At 38.9% G+C, this 17,723-nt stretch overlaps 1 protein-coding gene across 1 annotated transcript in view; it reads left to right on the forward strand.

The window, feature by feature from the left end:
- LOC127935848 (adenylate cyclase type 2-like) overlaps positions 1-17,723 on the forward strand; it is a 73,326-nt gene that overhangs the window by 53,014 nt on the left and 2,589 nt on the right. The window contains exons 10-21 of the mRNA XM_052534037.1: positions 290-466; positions 609-652; positions 802-882; positions 1,461-1,530; positions 1,662-1,759; positions 3,356-3,440; positions 11,410-11,547; positions 12,967-13,083; positions 13,665-13,849; positions 14,960-15,044; positions 16,931-17,089; positions 17,187-17,333. Of these exons, the coding sequence (XP_052389997.1) occupies positions 290-466; positions 609-652; positions 802-882; positions 1,461-1,530; positions 1,662-1,759; positions 3,356-3,440; positions 11,410-11,547; positions 12,967-13,083; positions 13,665-13,849; positions 14,960-15,044; positions 16,931-17,089; positions 17,187-17,333 (1,386 nt within the window). The remainder of the gene's footprint in view (positions 1-289; positions 467-608; positions 653-801; positions 883-1,460; positions 1,531-1,661; positions 1,760-3,355; positions 3,441-11,409; positions 11,548-12,966; positions 13,084-13,664; positions 13,850-14,959; positions 15,045-16,930; positions 17,090-17,186; positions 17,334-17,723) is intronic.

A 17,723-nucleotide genomic window follows, 5' to 3' on the forward strand; every position in this document is an offset into this window, starting at 1 on the left:
TTTTATACTATTTTTAGCAGATTCTTGGTATGTTTAGCACTGAGCATTGCATTATCAGCACAATGTTGTGGGTCTTATTCCCAGGGAACACATGTTAGGAATGCACTCTAATTGTACTGTTAATTTAATAATTTAAATAAAAAAATGAATTATAAAACACACCTGTGACGCACCACTTCAGTAAATATTCTTGTCTGATTTTTTGGGGATTTCTGTACTCTAACAGCTCGAGCCTGTTACACATATATTTAGACTTGTACTTTAAGCTATGGTTGTACTTCATGTGTAGGCAGAGAAACGGAGTCCCCCGTTACCTGCTCGCCTTCGCACCACTCTGGATGGGGTCAAGATGAGGGCGTCTGTGCGCATGACGCAGTACCTCGAGTCCTGGGGAGCGGCCAAACCGTTTGCTAACCTCCACCATCGGGACAGCATGACCAATGAGAACGGCAAGATCAACACTCACGTGAGTCCACCTGAGCACACACGCAGAAAATACACTCATTCTGATTCAAGTGTTATATGGTGATTACAGTCACATGACTAGGTTTGCTTGAAGCTCTTAATAGTGCTCTATTAATAACATTGGGTCCATTTTATTCTTGCAGGATGTGCCATTAGGGCAGTACAACATTCAGCAAAGGACTGAAAGGTCTGTTTTTTTTAAACTGTTTATTGCTTTATATATCAAAAAAAGCACAAATCTAAATTCAAGTGAATAACTTTTCAGAATGTCACACTGACCTCGTTTACATTTCCATGGCTGGTTAGTCTCTCTCCCTCTTTTTCTTCCCTTTTCAGAACAAAATCACAGAAAAAGAGATTTGAAGAGGAGTTGAACGAAAGAATCATTCGCACTATTGATGGCATCAACTCACAGAAGTGAGCATCCTAACGCTCTGTGTCCATATGTATCCATAACTCATCAATTCCCCTCGAAACAACACGAAAAATGAGTAAAGTCTGACAACAATATGAAAATCTGTGTTTCGAAATCGTATGTAAATCTGAAAAAACGAAAAAAGATAGTTGCTTGATATTGAAAATGTAAAACAAATATTTATTCACATATTTATTAAATATTTGTATTTAATATAGTTTATATTTATTATATTATTATATATATATATATTTTCCTAATTTAAAACGTATTTAGTAAATAATTAAATTAAGTAAACAAATACAATTATTTTTATAATATTTAATAATACAATTTAAATTAATACTTTATACCAATTATTTATATTTATAACAAACAGAAAAATCTAAAAATAGAAGCATTTTCATTAGTGGTTGATTTGGAGCTCAGTGTACACTATGACACATATTTGTCCTTTTGTTTCACTTTCAGAACATTTCCTGCTTCAGTGTCACCCAACAAGCTATTATTATAGCGATTCATTGTTACAGTGAGAATCTAACAGTCATAAATGACTTAATCGATGCTTTCTTTCCACCAGACAGTGGCTGAAGTCAGAAGACATTCAAAGGATATCTCTGTTCTTTCATAATAAGGCACTGGAGAAAGAGGTACCTTCCACCTTGAGATGTGTCACTGAAAGGCAAATACTGAATGTGTGTCATTGTGAGAAAAACACCTCAGAACAAAGACGTGAAAAAAGAAAGTGCTGAGATATTTTTTTTTTTTTTTGTTCTAACAGTACAGAGCCACAAACCTGCCTGCCTTCAAGTACTACATCACGTGTGCTTGTCTCATTTTCTTCTGCATCTTTATAGTGCAGGTCTTAGTCTTGCCAAAGTAAGTACCATCTCTCCACACCATCTTCAAAGTATCTCATCGTCTTTCATGACGCAGTTACACTGCCATATCCCACAGCACTTAGACCAAGTGACGCATAATACTATTACAATATATCTACACAACTGAGAGAAAATGAGTGCAATGATAAAGAACTGGGTGATGGGAACATCAATGCCTGCCTGAAAAAGACAGCCCTGAGCAGACGGTTATAGATTTTTTTTGAATCAGAGGCCAGTCTGGTTTGGAAATTATGTCTCTTTTTGTATGAAGTCAGACAGAAAAATCTATGTAAGACATCAGCCAGATTTACTCCTCGTGTTGACCGAGAACGCATTCATAAGAGCACAGCGCTTTCTCTCAAGCGGAGATCTCACTTCCTCACATTGATTTTATAACAGATGTATAGTGAGATATGGCACCGCAAAGACTGGAACTAAATATTTGTGTTCCTATATATTAAAAAAGCCATTTAAATAAATGGTTTATTTAAATTCCATAAAATTTGCCAACACCGAAACCCTAAATCTCCTAAAATTTCTGAGCAAAAAAAGTTGAAAAAAAAATCCTAAGATCTACACTGAAGAAGGCATCTGAGCTAGTGTTGTTACTGTTAACAAAAACTAAAACTATTGAAATAAAATCGATGAAAAACTTAAACTCAAAAAAACATACATTTCATCCGTGCTCATTAAACTTACATACTTCCAGAATAGATAATTAGGGAGAACATGGGAAAGAAACAGAAGCCATTTGCCTTATTCAGAATGATTTGAAACTAATATTTCCATTTTTCTTTTACCTTGAAATATTAGTTTTGGATTCATTCTGAAGGTACATACAGTTACATTAAGTTGTTGTACTAAAATTAATTAAAGCTAAACAAAAATGAAAATGTGAATTCTGCCTTAGCAACTAATTAGAATAAATAAATAACTTTTAGTAAAATTACTGAAATTAATGGTAAAATAAAATACAATTTAATTAATATATATATAAAAAACTTAGATTAAATTACTTATTAAATATAAAAAATTACTTTAGTAATTTAATTTATGTTAAATTACTAAAAACCAAAAAAACCATTTAGGTTTTTTGGTTTTGGTTTTTAGTAATTTAACATAAATTAAATTTCAAAGCTATTTTAAAAAAGATACATAAAATTAATAAAACTTACACTAATTATTAACATGAAAGTAAATTCAAAATATGAATAAATAATATAATAGTACAAAAATAAATAACACCCCAAAATTTCTTCATTCTGGTTTTGATGGTGGGCTATTTTGAGCTGGAGCAGGTAGTAATCACCCAAAACACCAAGCAATGGCTAGCAGTGCACTAATAACTATTTACAAGCCCTTATCAGCCACATACCAACCAAACACAACATCCCTCAAACACAGGTACTGCCAAAATCACCAACAAATACCTGAATTCAAACGTGCTGGGCATTGGTTTTTAACTCCATATATGGCATAACATCTATTTCTGCTCTTTTCATGTCAGAGATTGCATAAATATTGGATGATCGTAGGTATACATGGATGATTTGTAAATACACTTTGTAGCATCTGATGATTTTGTCTCTCACAGAACTACCGTCCTTGGAGTTTCATACGGGATGGCTTTCCTGCTGCTCGCCTTGATCCTCGCCATTTGTTTTGCTGGTCACATACTGGTAAGTGCTGCTCACGCTTGTAGAAGTAAATATGAAGTAGCTTTCTCTGAGAGTGAATTGTAAGTGAATGAGGCAGGCTGGCTTGTGTACTCAGTCTTTTCAGATGTTACGTATTTTTCCATTTTTCATGGAGGAAATTACTGTGTACTGAAATGTCATTTAATAAGTTGAGGTTTCCGCGCATTTAAGACCCTCATCTTGTCAGACAAAATGCCATACTGAGAGGAAAAAACACCATATCAAAACAAGATTGAAATTTCCTTGTTTTAACCCGAGGAGCAACACTCTTTTTCAGCTCTTAGAGAGTGTTGTCTATAATCAAATTACCAGCTACTTTGGACCTGTGGAGCATAAATGGCTTTAGTAAATGTCACCTGTAAGTCTCTCTTTACTTTCTCCCGTTTTTTCTTTCTTAATATATAATGAAAGCTTAGAGTGAAATAGCTTATTTAATATTAAAAGGTCTGTAGATTCTTTCATTGGAAATCTGTCAAGAACATGTTCTGGTTACACCAAAATCAAAAGAAATGAATAAGGAATGGTGTTTTCTTAATGAAAATGAAGCCTATTTTTATGACCAATCAAATGATATTACATAATATTTCAAGCAAATATTATTTAAATTGTAAATCATTTACATTTAAATTATTATTATTATTTTACTTATAGTTATACTTTTATTCCATTATTCAAGAAATGCTGTACTTTTAAACTTTGTTCATAAAACTTTGTTTGTTTCCACACAAATATTAAGCAGCAGAACTGTTTTCAACATAATAATAAACAGAAATGTTTATTGAGGAGTAAATCATCATATTATAATGACTTCTGAAGGATCGTGTGACACTTAAGACTGGAGGAATGATGCTGAAAATACAGTTTTGTTCACAGGAATAAATTCTATTTTAAAATATATTCAAATAGAAAACAGCTATTTTAAATTGAAATAATATTTCATAATTTAAATAAGCACAGCCTTTTTGAGCATAAAAAGTAAGCTCAAAGGCCAATTTAACATATTTGTACATTAAATAAAGTGCACAAAATCAGTATTTTGTTTAGGCAGTATTTGTGGCAGTTGATAAATCATGTTGCGAGATTTGTCCATAAGGAGTGCGATTTTGCACCAATGCTTTGTTAAAGGATCAGAGTGTCATGTAATATTCTCATTTAAACATTAACAGCCAATTTAAAAATATTCGTATAGTAAAATTCACTAATTCACAAGATCAATACATCCTTTATTAAACCACTTTGTCGAGTTTAATGCATCTTTACAGAGGTCGAAATGCTGAATCAGTTAAATCACCTCTAACAGCGTCATTCACATAGTGTCAGGGAAAGGAACAGGATCCAACTGCGGTTGAATGAATGACACGTTTTATTGATAAATTCAGAGGACTTAATCCGCTGGAGCACGAGACAGTCAGCACTCTTCATGAACAGCCAGCTTGATGATCCCTACGGCGACAGCCGCACAGCAGCGGGGAACAGGTGGCAGATCAGCACTGGAAAGCTGTAGCCGGAGTCCGAAGGCAATGCACAGGGAAGTAGAGAAAGCCGCCTGGTAGATGTGGGCTACTGAGTAACGAGAGGCAAGGCAGGGGAAAAACAAAAAGCAGGAACGACAGATCGACTAGACAGAGGGAAAGATACAAAAACGGAGTCAGCAAACTATGGCTAGCAACAAGAAGCTTACTTTAACAACGCTTACGGACTGACACAAGATAGCAAACACAAGGGCATGATAAAGGGAAGATAGTCAGAGCAAGACAGGGTGCAGGTGAGGGAGAAAACATTAACAGGGATAACAAGAGGGGCGAAGAAAACATAGCGGGAATAGTGAAACACCTGGCGAGCCAGCAAAACCCAAATCATGTGCTCCAGGACAGAAAAAGCCTCAGCCCCCACTGAGATAATGACAGTACCCCCCTCCCCCAAGGACGCCACCAGGCGACTTAAGGGAGGGGCTTACCATGTTTACGGCGGAAGTCATCGATCAGCGACCGATCCAGAATATCCCGAGCCGGGACCCAACTCCTCTCCTCCGGACCGTAACCCTCCCAGTCCACCAGGTATTGAAAACCCCTGCCACGACGACGAACATCTAGTAATCTCCTAACAGAATAGACAGTAGAACCATCCACTAGATGGGGGGGGGGGGGGGGATGAACTGTTGGTATTAAGGGGGGACCTTAAAACTGGTTTAACCCTGGATACATGGAAAACAGGGTGAACCCGACCAAGAGAGGAGGGCAACTTGAGCCGTATCGCAGCCGGATTAAGGACCTTGGTGATCTGGTATGGGCCAATGAACCTGGGTGCCAATTTGCAAGAGACAGCCCTGAGAGGCAGGTCCTTGGTAGGCAGCCATACCTTCTGACCACAGACATAACGGGGCGCTGGAATCCAGTGGCGATCAGCCGCTGCCTTTGTTCCGTCTAGAGGCCTGGACCAGGGGCACAAAATGAACCGCCTTAGAAAAGCGATCCACCACTGTGAGAATAACAGTGTAACCATTCGAGACAGGCAAGCCAGAGACCAAATCTAAGGCAATATGTGACCAGGGGCGAGAAGGAATGGGCAGGGGTTGAAGTTGGCCAATGTAGGGATGGTTAGAGACCTTGTTCTGGGCACAAACTGAACAAGCCAATACAAACTGCCTGACATCCTGGCCCATTGAGGGCCACCAAAATCGCTGACGGATGGCAGCCAGAGACCTCCTGATTCCTGGATGGCAGGTGACCTTAGATTCATGACCCCACTGAAGGACCTCAGGGCGTAACACTGCCGGCATGAACAACCGAACCGCCGGACACTCAACTGGTACTTCCACCCCTCGTCCAGCCTCCTCCAGTCGCCGCTCGACGTCCCAGGAGAGATCCCCCACCACTACTCCATCCGGGAGTATAGTCTCGGTAGGCACCTCCTCCCCTGGCCGCTCGAACTGACTGGATAGAGTATCAGGTTTGACTTTCTTAGCCCCCGGCCGGTACGAAAGGGTGAAGTTAAAACGGTCAAAGAAGAGTGCCCAGCGGGCCTGGCACGGACTCAACCTCTTGGCCGAATGGATATATTCTAGGTTCTTATGATCCCTCCAGACCAAGAAGGGCAGCGCCGACCCCTCCAACCAGTGGCGCCACTCACCCAAGGCCAACCTCAACGCCAGCAGCTCATGATTACCTATGTCGTAGTTTCGTTCAGCCGGGTTAAGGCGATGGGAAAAATATGCAAATGGGTGCACCTTCCCATCCTTACTGGAGCGCTGGGACAAGACCGCGCCTACCCCAACCTCCGACGCGTCCAGCTCAACAATGAATTGCCATTCAGGATTTTAAATTATCAAAGGTCTCCTGAGCCTGAGTACTCCAGGTGAATGGTACCTTAATGGAGGTGAGCGCCATTAGGGGTGCAGCTACCTGGCCAAAATTCCTGATGAATCACCGATAAAAGTTGGCAAAGCCCAAGAAACGCTGCAGAGCCCTCCTGGAGTTGGGGACTGGCCACTTGGCGACAGCCTTGACCTTGGCCTGATCAGGCTTGATCTCCCCTGCTGAGACTATAAATCCCAGGAACGAAACAGACTTGGCATGGAACTCACACTTCTCCGCTTTGACATAAAGCTGGTTCTCAAGAAGCCGTTGGAGGACCTGGCGCACATGCTGAGTGTGTACCTGAGGGGATGGAGAAAATATGAGAATATCATCAAGGTACACAAAGACAAACCTATTAATCATGTCTCCCAACATGCAATTGACCATGCCCTGGAAGACAGCCGGAGCATTAGTAAGCCCAAACGGAAGGACCAGGTATTCATAGTGTCCCGTGCGGGAATTGAAGGCTGTCTTCCACTCATCGCCCTCACGAATATGGATGAGGTGATAGGCGTTACGGAGGTCCAATTTAGTTAAGACCTTGGCTCCCTGCAAAAGTTCAAAGGCAGATGACATTAATGGCAAGGGGTACCTGTTCTTTATAGTTATATCATTTAACCCTCGATAATCAATGCAAGGACACAGAGAGCCATCCTTCCTCTTAACAAAGAAGAACCCACCGCCAGCAGGGGAGGATGCCAGAAAGACCCCAGACCGTGATAGGAGAAGGAAGAGAAATGGCTGGAGTCCCCCAATTCTTAGCCGTGCAGTAGTCCAGGAAACTGGCTTTAGCGTCAGAATCAATAAGTGCCTTGCAGAAGTGATCTGAGCCCTGGTACTTGATGGTGGCAGAGAGCTGGGTACGTGACTGAGGGGAGATAAGAGGAGAAACGCCCACCAGGACTCCCCGGTTGACTAGTGGGCTCTGGCTTTTAATGGGCACGACTGAACAAAATGACCTGACCCTCCACAATACAGACAGAGGCCCTTCACCAGCCTATGTTGTCTCTCCTGGGCAGACAAATGCAGTCGCCCCAACTGCATGGGTTCAGAATCCATCTGGGGTGATTGAGGCGGTTGTTGAGTCTTGAATGGCTGGCTATCTTCTAGCCCCCAAGATGGACGGAAAGTCAAGCGTCGTTGACGTAAATGAAGACGGCACTCGACACGAATGGCCAGGTCAATAAATCCCTCCAGGGTCTTGGGCAGCTCGTGTGTCGCTATCTCGTCCTGAATGTCAAAGCTCAGCCCCTCCCGAAACATGACAGAACACTTTGTAGTTCACGGAAGCAATCACTTAATTCGGCCATTTGGGCAGTGAGTGTCTCTACCTCCTGAGCGGTGGATGAAAGCTTGCTGGCTTGGTGGCCGAGGAGAGCACCTTGATGTGCAATAGCCGATTAAACGAACTCTTCGCCCGCTGGATCCATCTCTGGTCAGTCCGTACTGTCAGGGAAAGGAACAGGATCCAACTGCGGTTGAATGAATGACACGTTTTATTGATAAACTCAGAGGACTTAATCCGCTGGAGCACGAGACAGTCAGCACTCTTCATGAACAGCCAGCTTGATGATCCCTACGGCGACAGCCGCACAGCAGCGGGGAACAGGTGGCAGATCAGCACTGGAAAGCCGTAGCCGGAGTCCGAAGGCAATGCATAGGGAAGTAGAGACAGCCGCCTGGTAGATGTGGGCTACTGAGTAACGAGAGGCAAGGCAGAAAAAAAAAGCAGGAACGACAGATCGACTAGACAGAGGGAAAGATACAAAAACGGAGTCAGCAAACTATGGCTAGCAACAAGAAGCTTACTTTAACAACGCTTACGGACTGACACAAGATAGCAAACACAAGGGCATGATAAAGGGAAGATAGTCAGAGCAAGACAGGGTGCAGGTGAGGGAGAAAACATTAACAGGGATAACAAGAGGGGCGGAGAAAACATAGCGGGAATAGTGAAACACCTGGCGAGCCAGCAAAACCCAAATCATGTGCTCCAGGACAGAAAAAGCCTCAGGCCCCACTGAGATCATGACACATAGAGGAAAGAGCATTATTTAAAGGGGAAATTCACACGTTAATGAGTAGCAAGGGTTAAGGAGCTGCATTAATTACTTTTATGCCATTGATCAGGCTTTTATATTATTTTTTTGTTACTATTTGGGGTAACAAAGGGTTTTATCGGGTTGACTGAAATAATGCAGTAACTGACACTTTAAATCAATGTTTTAAGCAACAACAACAAAGCAATTGAACAAAAAACAGATAAATACAAAAAGTAGCCAAATATCTAAACATGTATCCAAATCCAAATCTAATACAATTAATTTATTTGTGATTTATGTACAAATTATGTGCAATGTCTAGGGATTGTTACATAGGGCTATACAGGCATCTAGTGGCAACATAATGGTACTACAGCTAATAGGAACTCGCCTATATATACTGGGGGAGTGTCAATAGGGACAATCCTAAAATGTAACAATGCTAAAAATATATATATTTTTAAATACGATTCAATTTCTATATGTAAAATGTAATTTATTTTTCGGTGAGGTGGAGGGGGGGGGGGGTGACCTTGACGTGTGAGATTCAACCTTATATGCACTCCATGGAATTCCTACTATTATCAGTGTAATCTGTTTTTCTGTGTATTGAGGTATCAAAATTATATTTTTAGAAGGCACGACCTTCAAAAGAACTTGAAGGGTTTGCATGCCGTTCACCCCCCGCTCGACTTGATTTGTCCCCAGTTCATTAACCCAGCTGTTTCAGTTGAAGATTCAGAATTCATGATGATAAAAAAAATAGGCCACACTTAATGGAAACCTTGCATTAGCCCAAAAACCTTGTGTGTGTGTGTGTGTGTGTGTGTGTCAAAAGAAAAGGAGATTGAATGATACTTTTTACTGTTTTTTTTTAGCATCTATTTTTGTGCAGTAAACTGGTGGTTTAGGTAATTGCGGGTATGAGGGGCAATTTTTTATAAAGCTTTGGCACTCAAGTTGAGTTTATTTTATGGTAGGACTCTCTTTTGGTTTCACAAACAACTGTCAGAGTCATGAGTGCCTAAAGCTCTATGGAGTTTAGTTAAGAGTCTCTCTGCTTTGTTTCCCATCTCACTGATGTTAGAGTTCACATTCGGCACACAGATTCACAAATATGAAAGAGGGGTAAAGGTTATCCAGAAGAAGTGCTGTGTTTAAATACTGTAAGCTATTTTTTGTGTTTTTTATTATTATCTTTAGCTCCTCTACCTCTTTTATTCTTTTTGATTTAAGCCTGAAGCATTCTTGCACATGGTCTAGGCTGTGTTTTGTAAAGTGCTTTTCCATTGAACTTCCATTAATACTCATCCTGACAATGAAACATAAACGGAATCACTAAAGGTTACACGGCCACTACTGACGTTACATTAGTAGGCTACTGCAATCAATCCAGGATGAGTTTTACAAACAGATCTCAGTTCCTTCAAGGTCATGAAGTCTTATTTTAGATAAAAACACTACAACACACAACATTTAAAACTACCCCATGTTCTAAACTTTTCTTTCAAAAGCCTCGAAAGTGGGTGTTGGTAAATAGTGGTACACTGTAAAAAATGACTGTGATTTAATGGGAAAAAAAATTATAAAAGCGCTACAGTACTAACCTGTTAAATGATTAACAGTAATTTCCTGTAAATTTACTGGGAAAACCCTTAAACTGACCTTCCCAGAATTCTCTGTGTTGCATTTCAAATTTTGTTTGAATTTTATGTTTTTTCTTTGATTTTTATCTGTTATTTTTATTAGGGTTATTTGTTACATATAATGTTGATAAATTAATGTTTATTGTTTATTTTAGTTTAATGAGTCGCACCATGATGGTGTTTAGTGCTTGTGAGAATTACATTGTGCACCTTCCATACATGTTATTGTTTAAAAACTGCCTGTTATGGGCTTTTTCTCATCACGTGACTTTCTCATCACCTGCTTTTGGTGGTTACCAGTGTATTACAATGGTACAAAACAGATTTCAGTACTTCAATAAGTTGGTATATTAATATTATGTAAATTAAATTATGGTATTAAACTGTAAATTTACTGTATGTTACGGTATGTTATAAAACAGTTAAACCTAAAATGGTGTTACAGTATTTTTTACGGTATAATTCTGGCAACCACATCTACCTTTTTTTTACCGTATATTTTACGGATTATTTTTTACAGTGTATGCTAAACTACTATGCTGTAACTGTAATCTTATTGAAAATACTTGTTTCAGCCAATGGAATTGCTTTTGAAGTCCAAGGTGGATCAAATTTTATGGGCGAAGAAAACCTAAACCAGCTATGTTTTAGAAGGGAAGGAGTCCTTAATTTAGTCAATTGCATTTTTATGGAAATTATGAAATTGTGAATGCCGCTTCATCTTGCCTTCATCTCAAGTTGAAATAGATGGCTTTTTATCATTATATATTCACTAACTGTGAAGTTATGTTTATTAATGTGTCTCTGACATCTGGGGCACAATCATAACCTTGAGCATTTGGAATAGAAGCAAATATGCTAATGACATTGGTGGGAGTTAAATTTTTTTTTTTTCTTGTTGCTGTAGCAATGGGGCAAAGCGGCCTCCTGCACAGTGCCCTGGCTCCCCGGCTCCTCTAAAGTCATCACCAACAAGCCCTGGATACGACTTGCGCTCACCATGGCAACCACTGCACTTATCCTAGTCATGGCTGTGTTCAATATGGTGAGCATCACTACTACTTAATACCTGGTCTATCAGCTAGATCGGACTGCTTTTAAAATGACTGACATTTTTATGTTCCTGTATAATTAATTATGAGCATGTTCATAAGATAATTATTCCCTGTTTGCTTTAGTTATGTCATTATCATGAACTGGTTGCTGGATTTATGGTTCAGTAATTCAAGAAACTCTTTAGAAATAAGAGTTATATTTAAAAAATCAAGATTCAAGATTGTATTTGTCACGTACAAGTTATAGGACATACAACAAGCAGTGAAATATATGTCTGGCATACTCTTTTATTCTTTTAATCTTGCTCTTGCCTATTTTTTCAAACCACTTATGATCTATATGAGGATATTTTCCCCAAATAATATTACAAAATATGACTACACTATTGAAGCTCTGCTGTAAGTCCAAGTTTTGTATATATAGAAAATAGGCTGGGACCAAGTACCGAACCTTGAGGAACCTCACAGGTAATTGATGTGGCACAGGCAAAATAATTGAAAGAAAATACACGAGTGATAATACAGTTTATCTCTTATAGTTAAAGTGATTACTTTGTCGAAGACTGCTACATAAGATGGGTGATATAAAGGCTAGTTACCTTCTTTGTTAAAAGCTGCATGCTTTGAATTCCTAGGATACATAAACCTATCAGTATTTACACAATATATTAGATGACACATTCATTTAGACAGTTGGCTGATAAATCAATCTCCAGTTTTTGGCCCAGTTTGAGGGCTTTAGCTATGGAATCTGTGGTGGAGTAGAATTAGTGTCAGCTGTCTGGTTGAATTCATCACTGTAGGATCACTGTACTAGGGCTCTGGTCCAGTTTGGATCTAATTATATTATCCCTGAGCTCAAGTGATTTGTTGTCCCTATTGGAGAAAAACACAAGAGAAATGTGACTGAATACTTGGGTTTTCAGTTTCACACACCTACGATTAAATATTACACTGTTCAGCTGGGTTTATTAAAACTTTGATATTTTGTTCTCTTGCAGTGACAGTCATACATTATTAATTGTGGCTTAAATGTCAAAACATTTTTGGACCCCTGTATTTCTGTAATAAACAAATTTAAGTAGTCACACCACAGATCAACATGCTTCTAATATGTTCTAGGGATACCTTCTTTTCAATTAAATACTGCACCAAGTGAACAAAAGCTCTATCCACAAAAGCTTCTGTTCTGTCAAAGTAGGCAATTGTTCATCTTCCATGCTTTTCCCATCTGCTTGCAGCTCTTTGATTTTTGTTGAATTTTGCACTTGTGTAAAAAAAAAAAATGTTGTGTACTTCTTAGAAACATATTTGTTACAGAATGCAACAGACGTGTTTAGCTTAGAATGATGGTGTATTTATTCTATAATTCCCAAAATTTGTTTTTTACCATCTGTTTGGGTTTTAAGTTCTTCTTAGGCGAAGATAGGATTGTAGCATCACCTCCACTCAACATTTCCAACAACAGTATGGATGGTCCATATGGTCAAACTACAGACTCCTCAAACAACAAGTTCTACTTGCCAGTAAGTTGTAATAAATCTTATCTCATGCCTTTTGCCTACAGATCTCTTCTCAGAAAAAGAAATATGAACTGAATAAGCTTTTATTTACAATACCTGTTGCATTGTACATCCTTGTGTTGATATGTGGTTCTAAAAAAAAGTTATCTGTATCTTTGATGGAACAGACTTGTGAGTGTCCTGAAATAAACCAATTTGTCTACGCTTGCATCAGTAAATAATAAATAACTTTATACTGTATGTGATTATGTATGGCGATATTTAACATCTTAAAAATATACTGGAAAATATAGTCATGCACTGAGAGCTATGTAGTGCATACATGCAATTGGATCTCTACAGATATTAAGATGGTAGACAAAAGCAGGAAGATAATACTCTTGGTGCATATAACTTTTTTTTTTTTTTACATTTCTTAGTAACATCCATTTTGTAATATTTCAGGGTCATCATATGATAAGTATGTTCTGTTATTAAATTCTTAGCACTTAAATTAAAATTTCACAGTTCTCTTTTCACTGATACTGATTGGCCGTAATGAATGTACAGTTGTGAATCTGACCGGCTTTCTCTTCAATTGGCAGTATTTCATCTACAGCTGCATTCTGGGATTGATCTCATGCTCCGTGTTCCTGAGGATAAACTATGAGCTGAAGATGATAATTATGCTTGCTGCTGTAGTGGGTTATAATATCATCATTCTTCAGACCCATGCCTCTGTACTGGATGATTACAGCATGGCCCTCTACAAGACCCAGCAAACGGACCGGTACTGGATTTTCACATGGAGCATATACATACACATATACAGGGGCGCTGCACAAGATGCATAGGCAGTCCTAATGCCCCCCCCCCCCCCAAATATAAATATATATTCCAGACTTTTCAAGGTATGATGGCAAATCAATGCCAAAGCATCAAACACTGATGCTTGCGCGCACTGTAAATCACTTCCGCAAGAGGAAAACTAAATAGGGCGCAAGAAACGGGAGCCTGCGATCTCATTTCAAACTCCCGCGCGCGCGTGACGTCCTATGTGTTTTTGTCATTTGTGGGGCGGGCTTGCTGACCATGTCACATGCGCGAGAGTTTGAAATAAGCTCGTGGGCTCCCGTTTTCTCACGTCCAATTTAGTTTTCCTCTCGTGGAAGTGATTTACCTCGCGCACAAGCATCAGTTTGGCATTGATTTGACACCATATCAAGGGCCCTGTCTTCCTTTGGGGCCCTGGTAATCAGTACGTGTTTTACCCCCAGTCCGACGCCCCTGTATACATACTGTACAGTGACGCTAAAGAAATGTCACAAATAATCAACAGGGGTTAATTATTTGTAGATGCCACTTATTTAATATTTCCATTGCGCACACACACACAGTTAGTGAAATAATTAAGAATTGTGCCACATAGATACATCTGGTAACTGTGAAGGCAATTTTTTCCAGATGCTCTCTCAATATCTCAATTTGAGTGACAGGTGCTGCTGCTGAGATGGCAGGCTTGTGTGGATTAGTCTTCTCGGGGGATTTGACAGTGCTGGACATGAAACATTTTTAAACATAAGCCTACTGCATTTCTCTCATAATTATTATTATTTTATTTGGTATTATTCTTGTTTTGTTTCTTTTGTTATTGTTTTCCATTTCCATTCCTTCATTAAGCCTTTCTGAATGGAGCAAGATTAAGTAATGGATCAAATTGGCAACTGCCCCTGCAACATAATGACAGTTTATGCCTAAGCAACATTAGGACATTATAAATCGGAGTTAGACTGACAAAATGATGCTGAGAAGTCTGTATTCTGTCCATACACACAGTGCATATGTCTCTTTTGTGTCCTCTTGACTTCTGAAGTATATATTTCTGTCTGTTCCCCCTCAGGCCGGGTGTTCTTAAAGACCTGAAGACCATGGGCTCGGTGTCACTGTTCATTTTCTTTGTCACTTTGCTTGTGCTGGCGAGACAGGTGAGTCTCTCTCAATCTGAAATCTAAAATAAAGATATGCTTTAACACTGCTATCATATTTGCTTTGTTTTTGAGAAGTTATTTAAAGAGTTGTGTTATGCTGAAGTATTTGGAATGAGATCCACTGATCCAGGAATAGTTCACTCCAAAATGAAAATTTGCTGAAAATGTATTCAGTTTGTTTCTTCATCAGAACAGATTTGCAGAAATGTAGCATTACAGCACTGCTTACCAAATTATCCTGTGTAGTGAATGGGTGCCGTCAGAATGGGAGTCCAAACAGCTGATAAAAACATCACAATAATCCATCAGTAAAACACATGGACTCCAGTCCATCAATTAACATCTTGTGAAATGAAAAGCTGTGTGTTTGTAAGAAACAAATACATCAAGGTGTTTTTAAATTTAAATATTCCTCTATCCGCAATACTGCTTTCTCCAGTGGAAAAGTCATCTTGTCTGGATCAGGTGAGAAATATGCACAGATCAAGCACTGTTTACAAGCAAAAACAGTCCAGAAACATTCAAAACAAATGTGTCAGTGGATTTTGATGTTAGAGGGCAACAGGAGATGGACTTTTCACAGGAGCCAGCATTATTATGCACTGGTATTTTGGCTAGAAGTGATGGCTTAAATGCCTTGATGGGTTTGTTTCTTACGAATACACAGCTTTTCACTTTACAAGAGAAACAGACCCGTCTACATCTTAGATGACCTGAGGGCGAGTCAGTTTTGATTTTTGGGTGAATTATTCCGTTTAAGATTCACTTTAAATTGGAGATCTTGGAATTACTTAGAGAGAAAAATCCACCAACAAGAATTACAGCAGTAATGCATGTTTTAGTTTCACCTCTGACAATTTTAACAAATGTATGCAGCTTACATAACACATTTTTCTTTACTGAAAAGGGCATATAAGCCTTTGAACAAAAATAAAAGCACCACATTTCTGCTTTTTAAGCCTCCAGAATACACTACCATTGAACGTGCATCATTGTGTGGTAACTGGTAGAATGAGTCTAACATATACTTTCCTTTAATTGATCAGTTTTTCAATTGATTTGATTATAAAAGGTCCCTGAATGTAAATCCAATGACAATTTAATAATAGACGTTAGCCTCATCTAGAAACAGTCACTTCTTACCTTGAAATGTGAATTTTTCAGAAGTCATTTTATGATTAAGCTCAGAGTTTTGTGGCAGCACAAATGTGTTTTATTTCTATGGCTTCAATTATTATCAGCACTCATCGGCCTCTGGCTGCCGAATAACATAAAGCTTTCCTGCAAAAAAGCATTGAATAAATACTACAATATAGAGAGAACTGTATGTATATCAGTCTGTATTGAAACCTTGTCTCTACAGGTCACCCGTGGGTCAGTTTTTTTTTTCAGTGTGTGCTTTTAATTCTGAGATTAATGAGAGGCTATTTGTCCCAGGATAATAGGCCTGTCTAATGAAGTCTGTTCTTGAAATGTGCAGTTAGGTGAATTCATTTATAAGTAATGCCTTGTTCGGGTTGATCAGGTGATAGGAAAGCCGGGGACTGATTTTTCTCCAAAGCAATGAACCAGACAAAAATAAGCAAAAGCAAATATAGACTGAGTGAGAAAGACTATCAGTGCATACTTAATGCCTTTCAAGGTGCCATTTCCCCTGATTCAAGAAGTCTTTTTCATGATGAATGTCTGCTGGAACACAAAGCTACAACTCGGAGAAAATTGAAGCAATTTTTCATGATAGCAGCCCTTTATGCAAGAAAAATCCATAAAAACAATGAACTGTCTTTGTGTGCATTTGATTCTGCTTTCTTTGTCGTCTTGAAAGCCACATTACGGTGATCAGATGTGTACCACCTCTTTACCTCTGTGTCCTCTTGTAACAGAATGAATATTACTGTAGGTTAGACTTCCTGTGGAGGAACAAGTTTAAGAAAGAGTGTGAGGAGATCGAGACCATGGAGAACCTGAACCAGGTGCTTTTGGAAAACGTACTGCCTGCCCATGTGGCAGAACATTTCCTGGGGAGGAACTGGAAGAACGAGGTGAATGGCATCCAAATGTCCAAAAACACCAGTGAAAAGTGCATCTATTGTGTCTTTATCACCAGATATATATATTTTTATTTTTTATTTTTGACAGGATCTCTACCATCAGTCGTATGATCTGGTGTGTGTGATGTTCGCCTCCATCCCAGACTTCAAGGAATTTTACACAGAATCTGACGTTAATAAGGAGGGATTGGAGTGTCTCAGGCTCCTTAATGAGATTATAGCAGATTTTGATGAGGTAAACTCACAGACACAACCATTGCCATAACCAGGGTTTGAAAATTAGTGTGGTCTGTGGTGGGGTTAAGAAGTGTGTTATAATAACCCCCTACAAAGACAACTCATTATATACACTAACACTTTAAAAAGAGACTGACATGTAGATGTGAAAGGTTAGGGGTGGATAATGTTATCAATTACAATGCATGTTACTTTTATAGTTTTCATTAATAACCATTGCTATATACATAACTTTGTCAAGTGCTCTTATGGATGTTTTTAGCAAGACTTTAATTTCATTCTGTAACCTACTTTTACACATCTGTGTACTGCTGTTAAACGCTACAGTTTTTGATAGCATTGATAACGTTTCTGACAGATAATATCATGATGTTTTTTTGTTTAGTTT

Source organism: Carassius gibelio, chromosome A19 (assembly GCF_023724105.1).
Source record: "Carassius gibelio isolate Cgi1373 ecotype wild population from Czech Republic chromosome A19, carGib1.2-hapl.c, whole genome shotgun sequence".
Taxonomy (NCBI): domain Eukaryota; kingdom Metazoa; phylum Chordata; class Actinopteri; order Cypriniformes; family Cyprinidae; genus Carassius; species Carassius gibelio.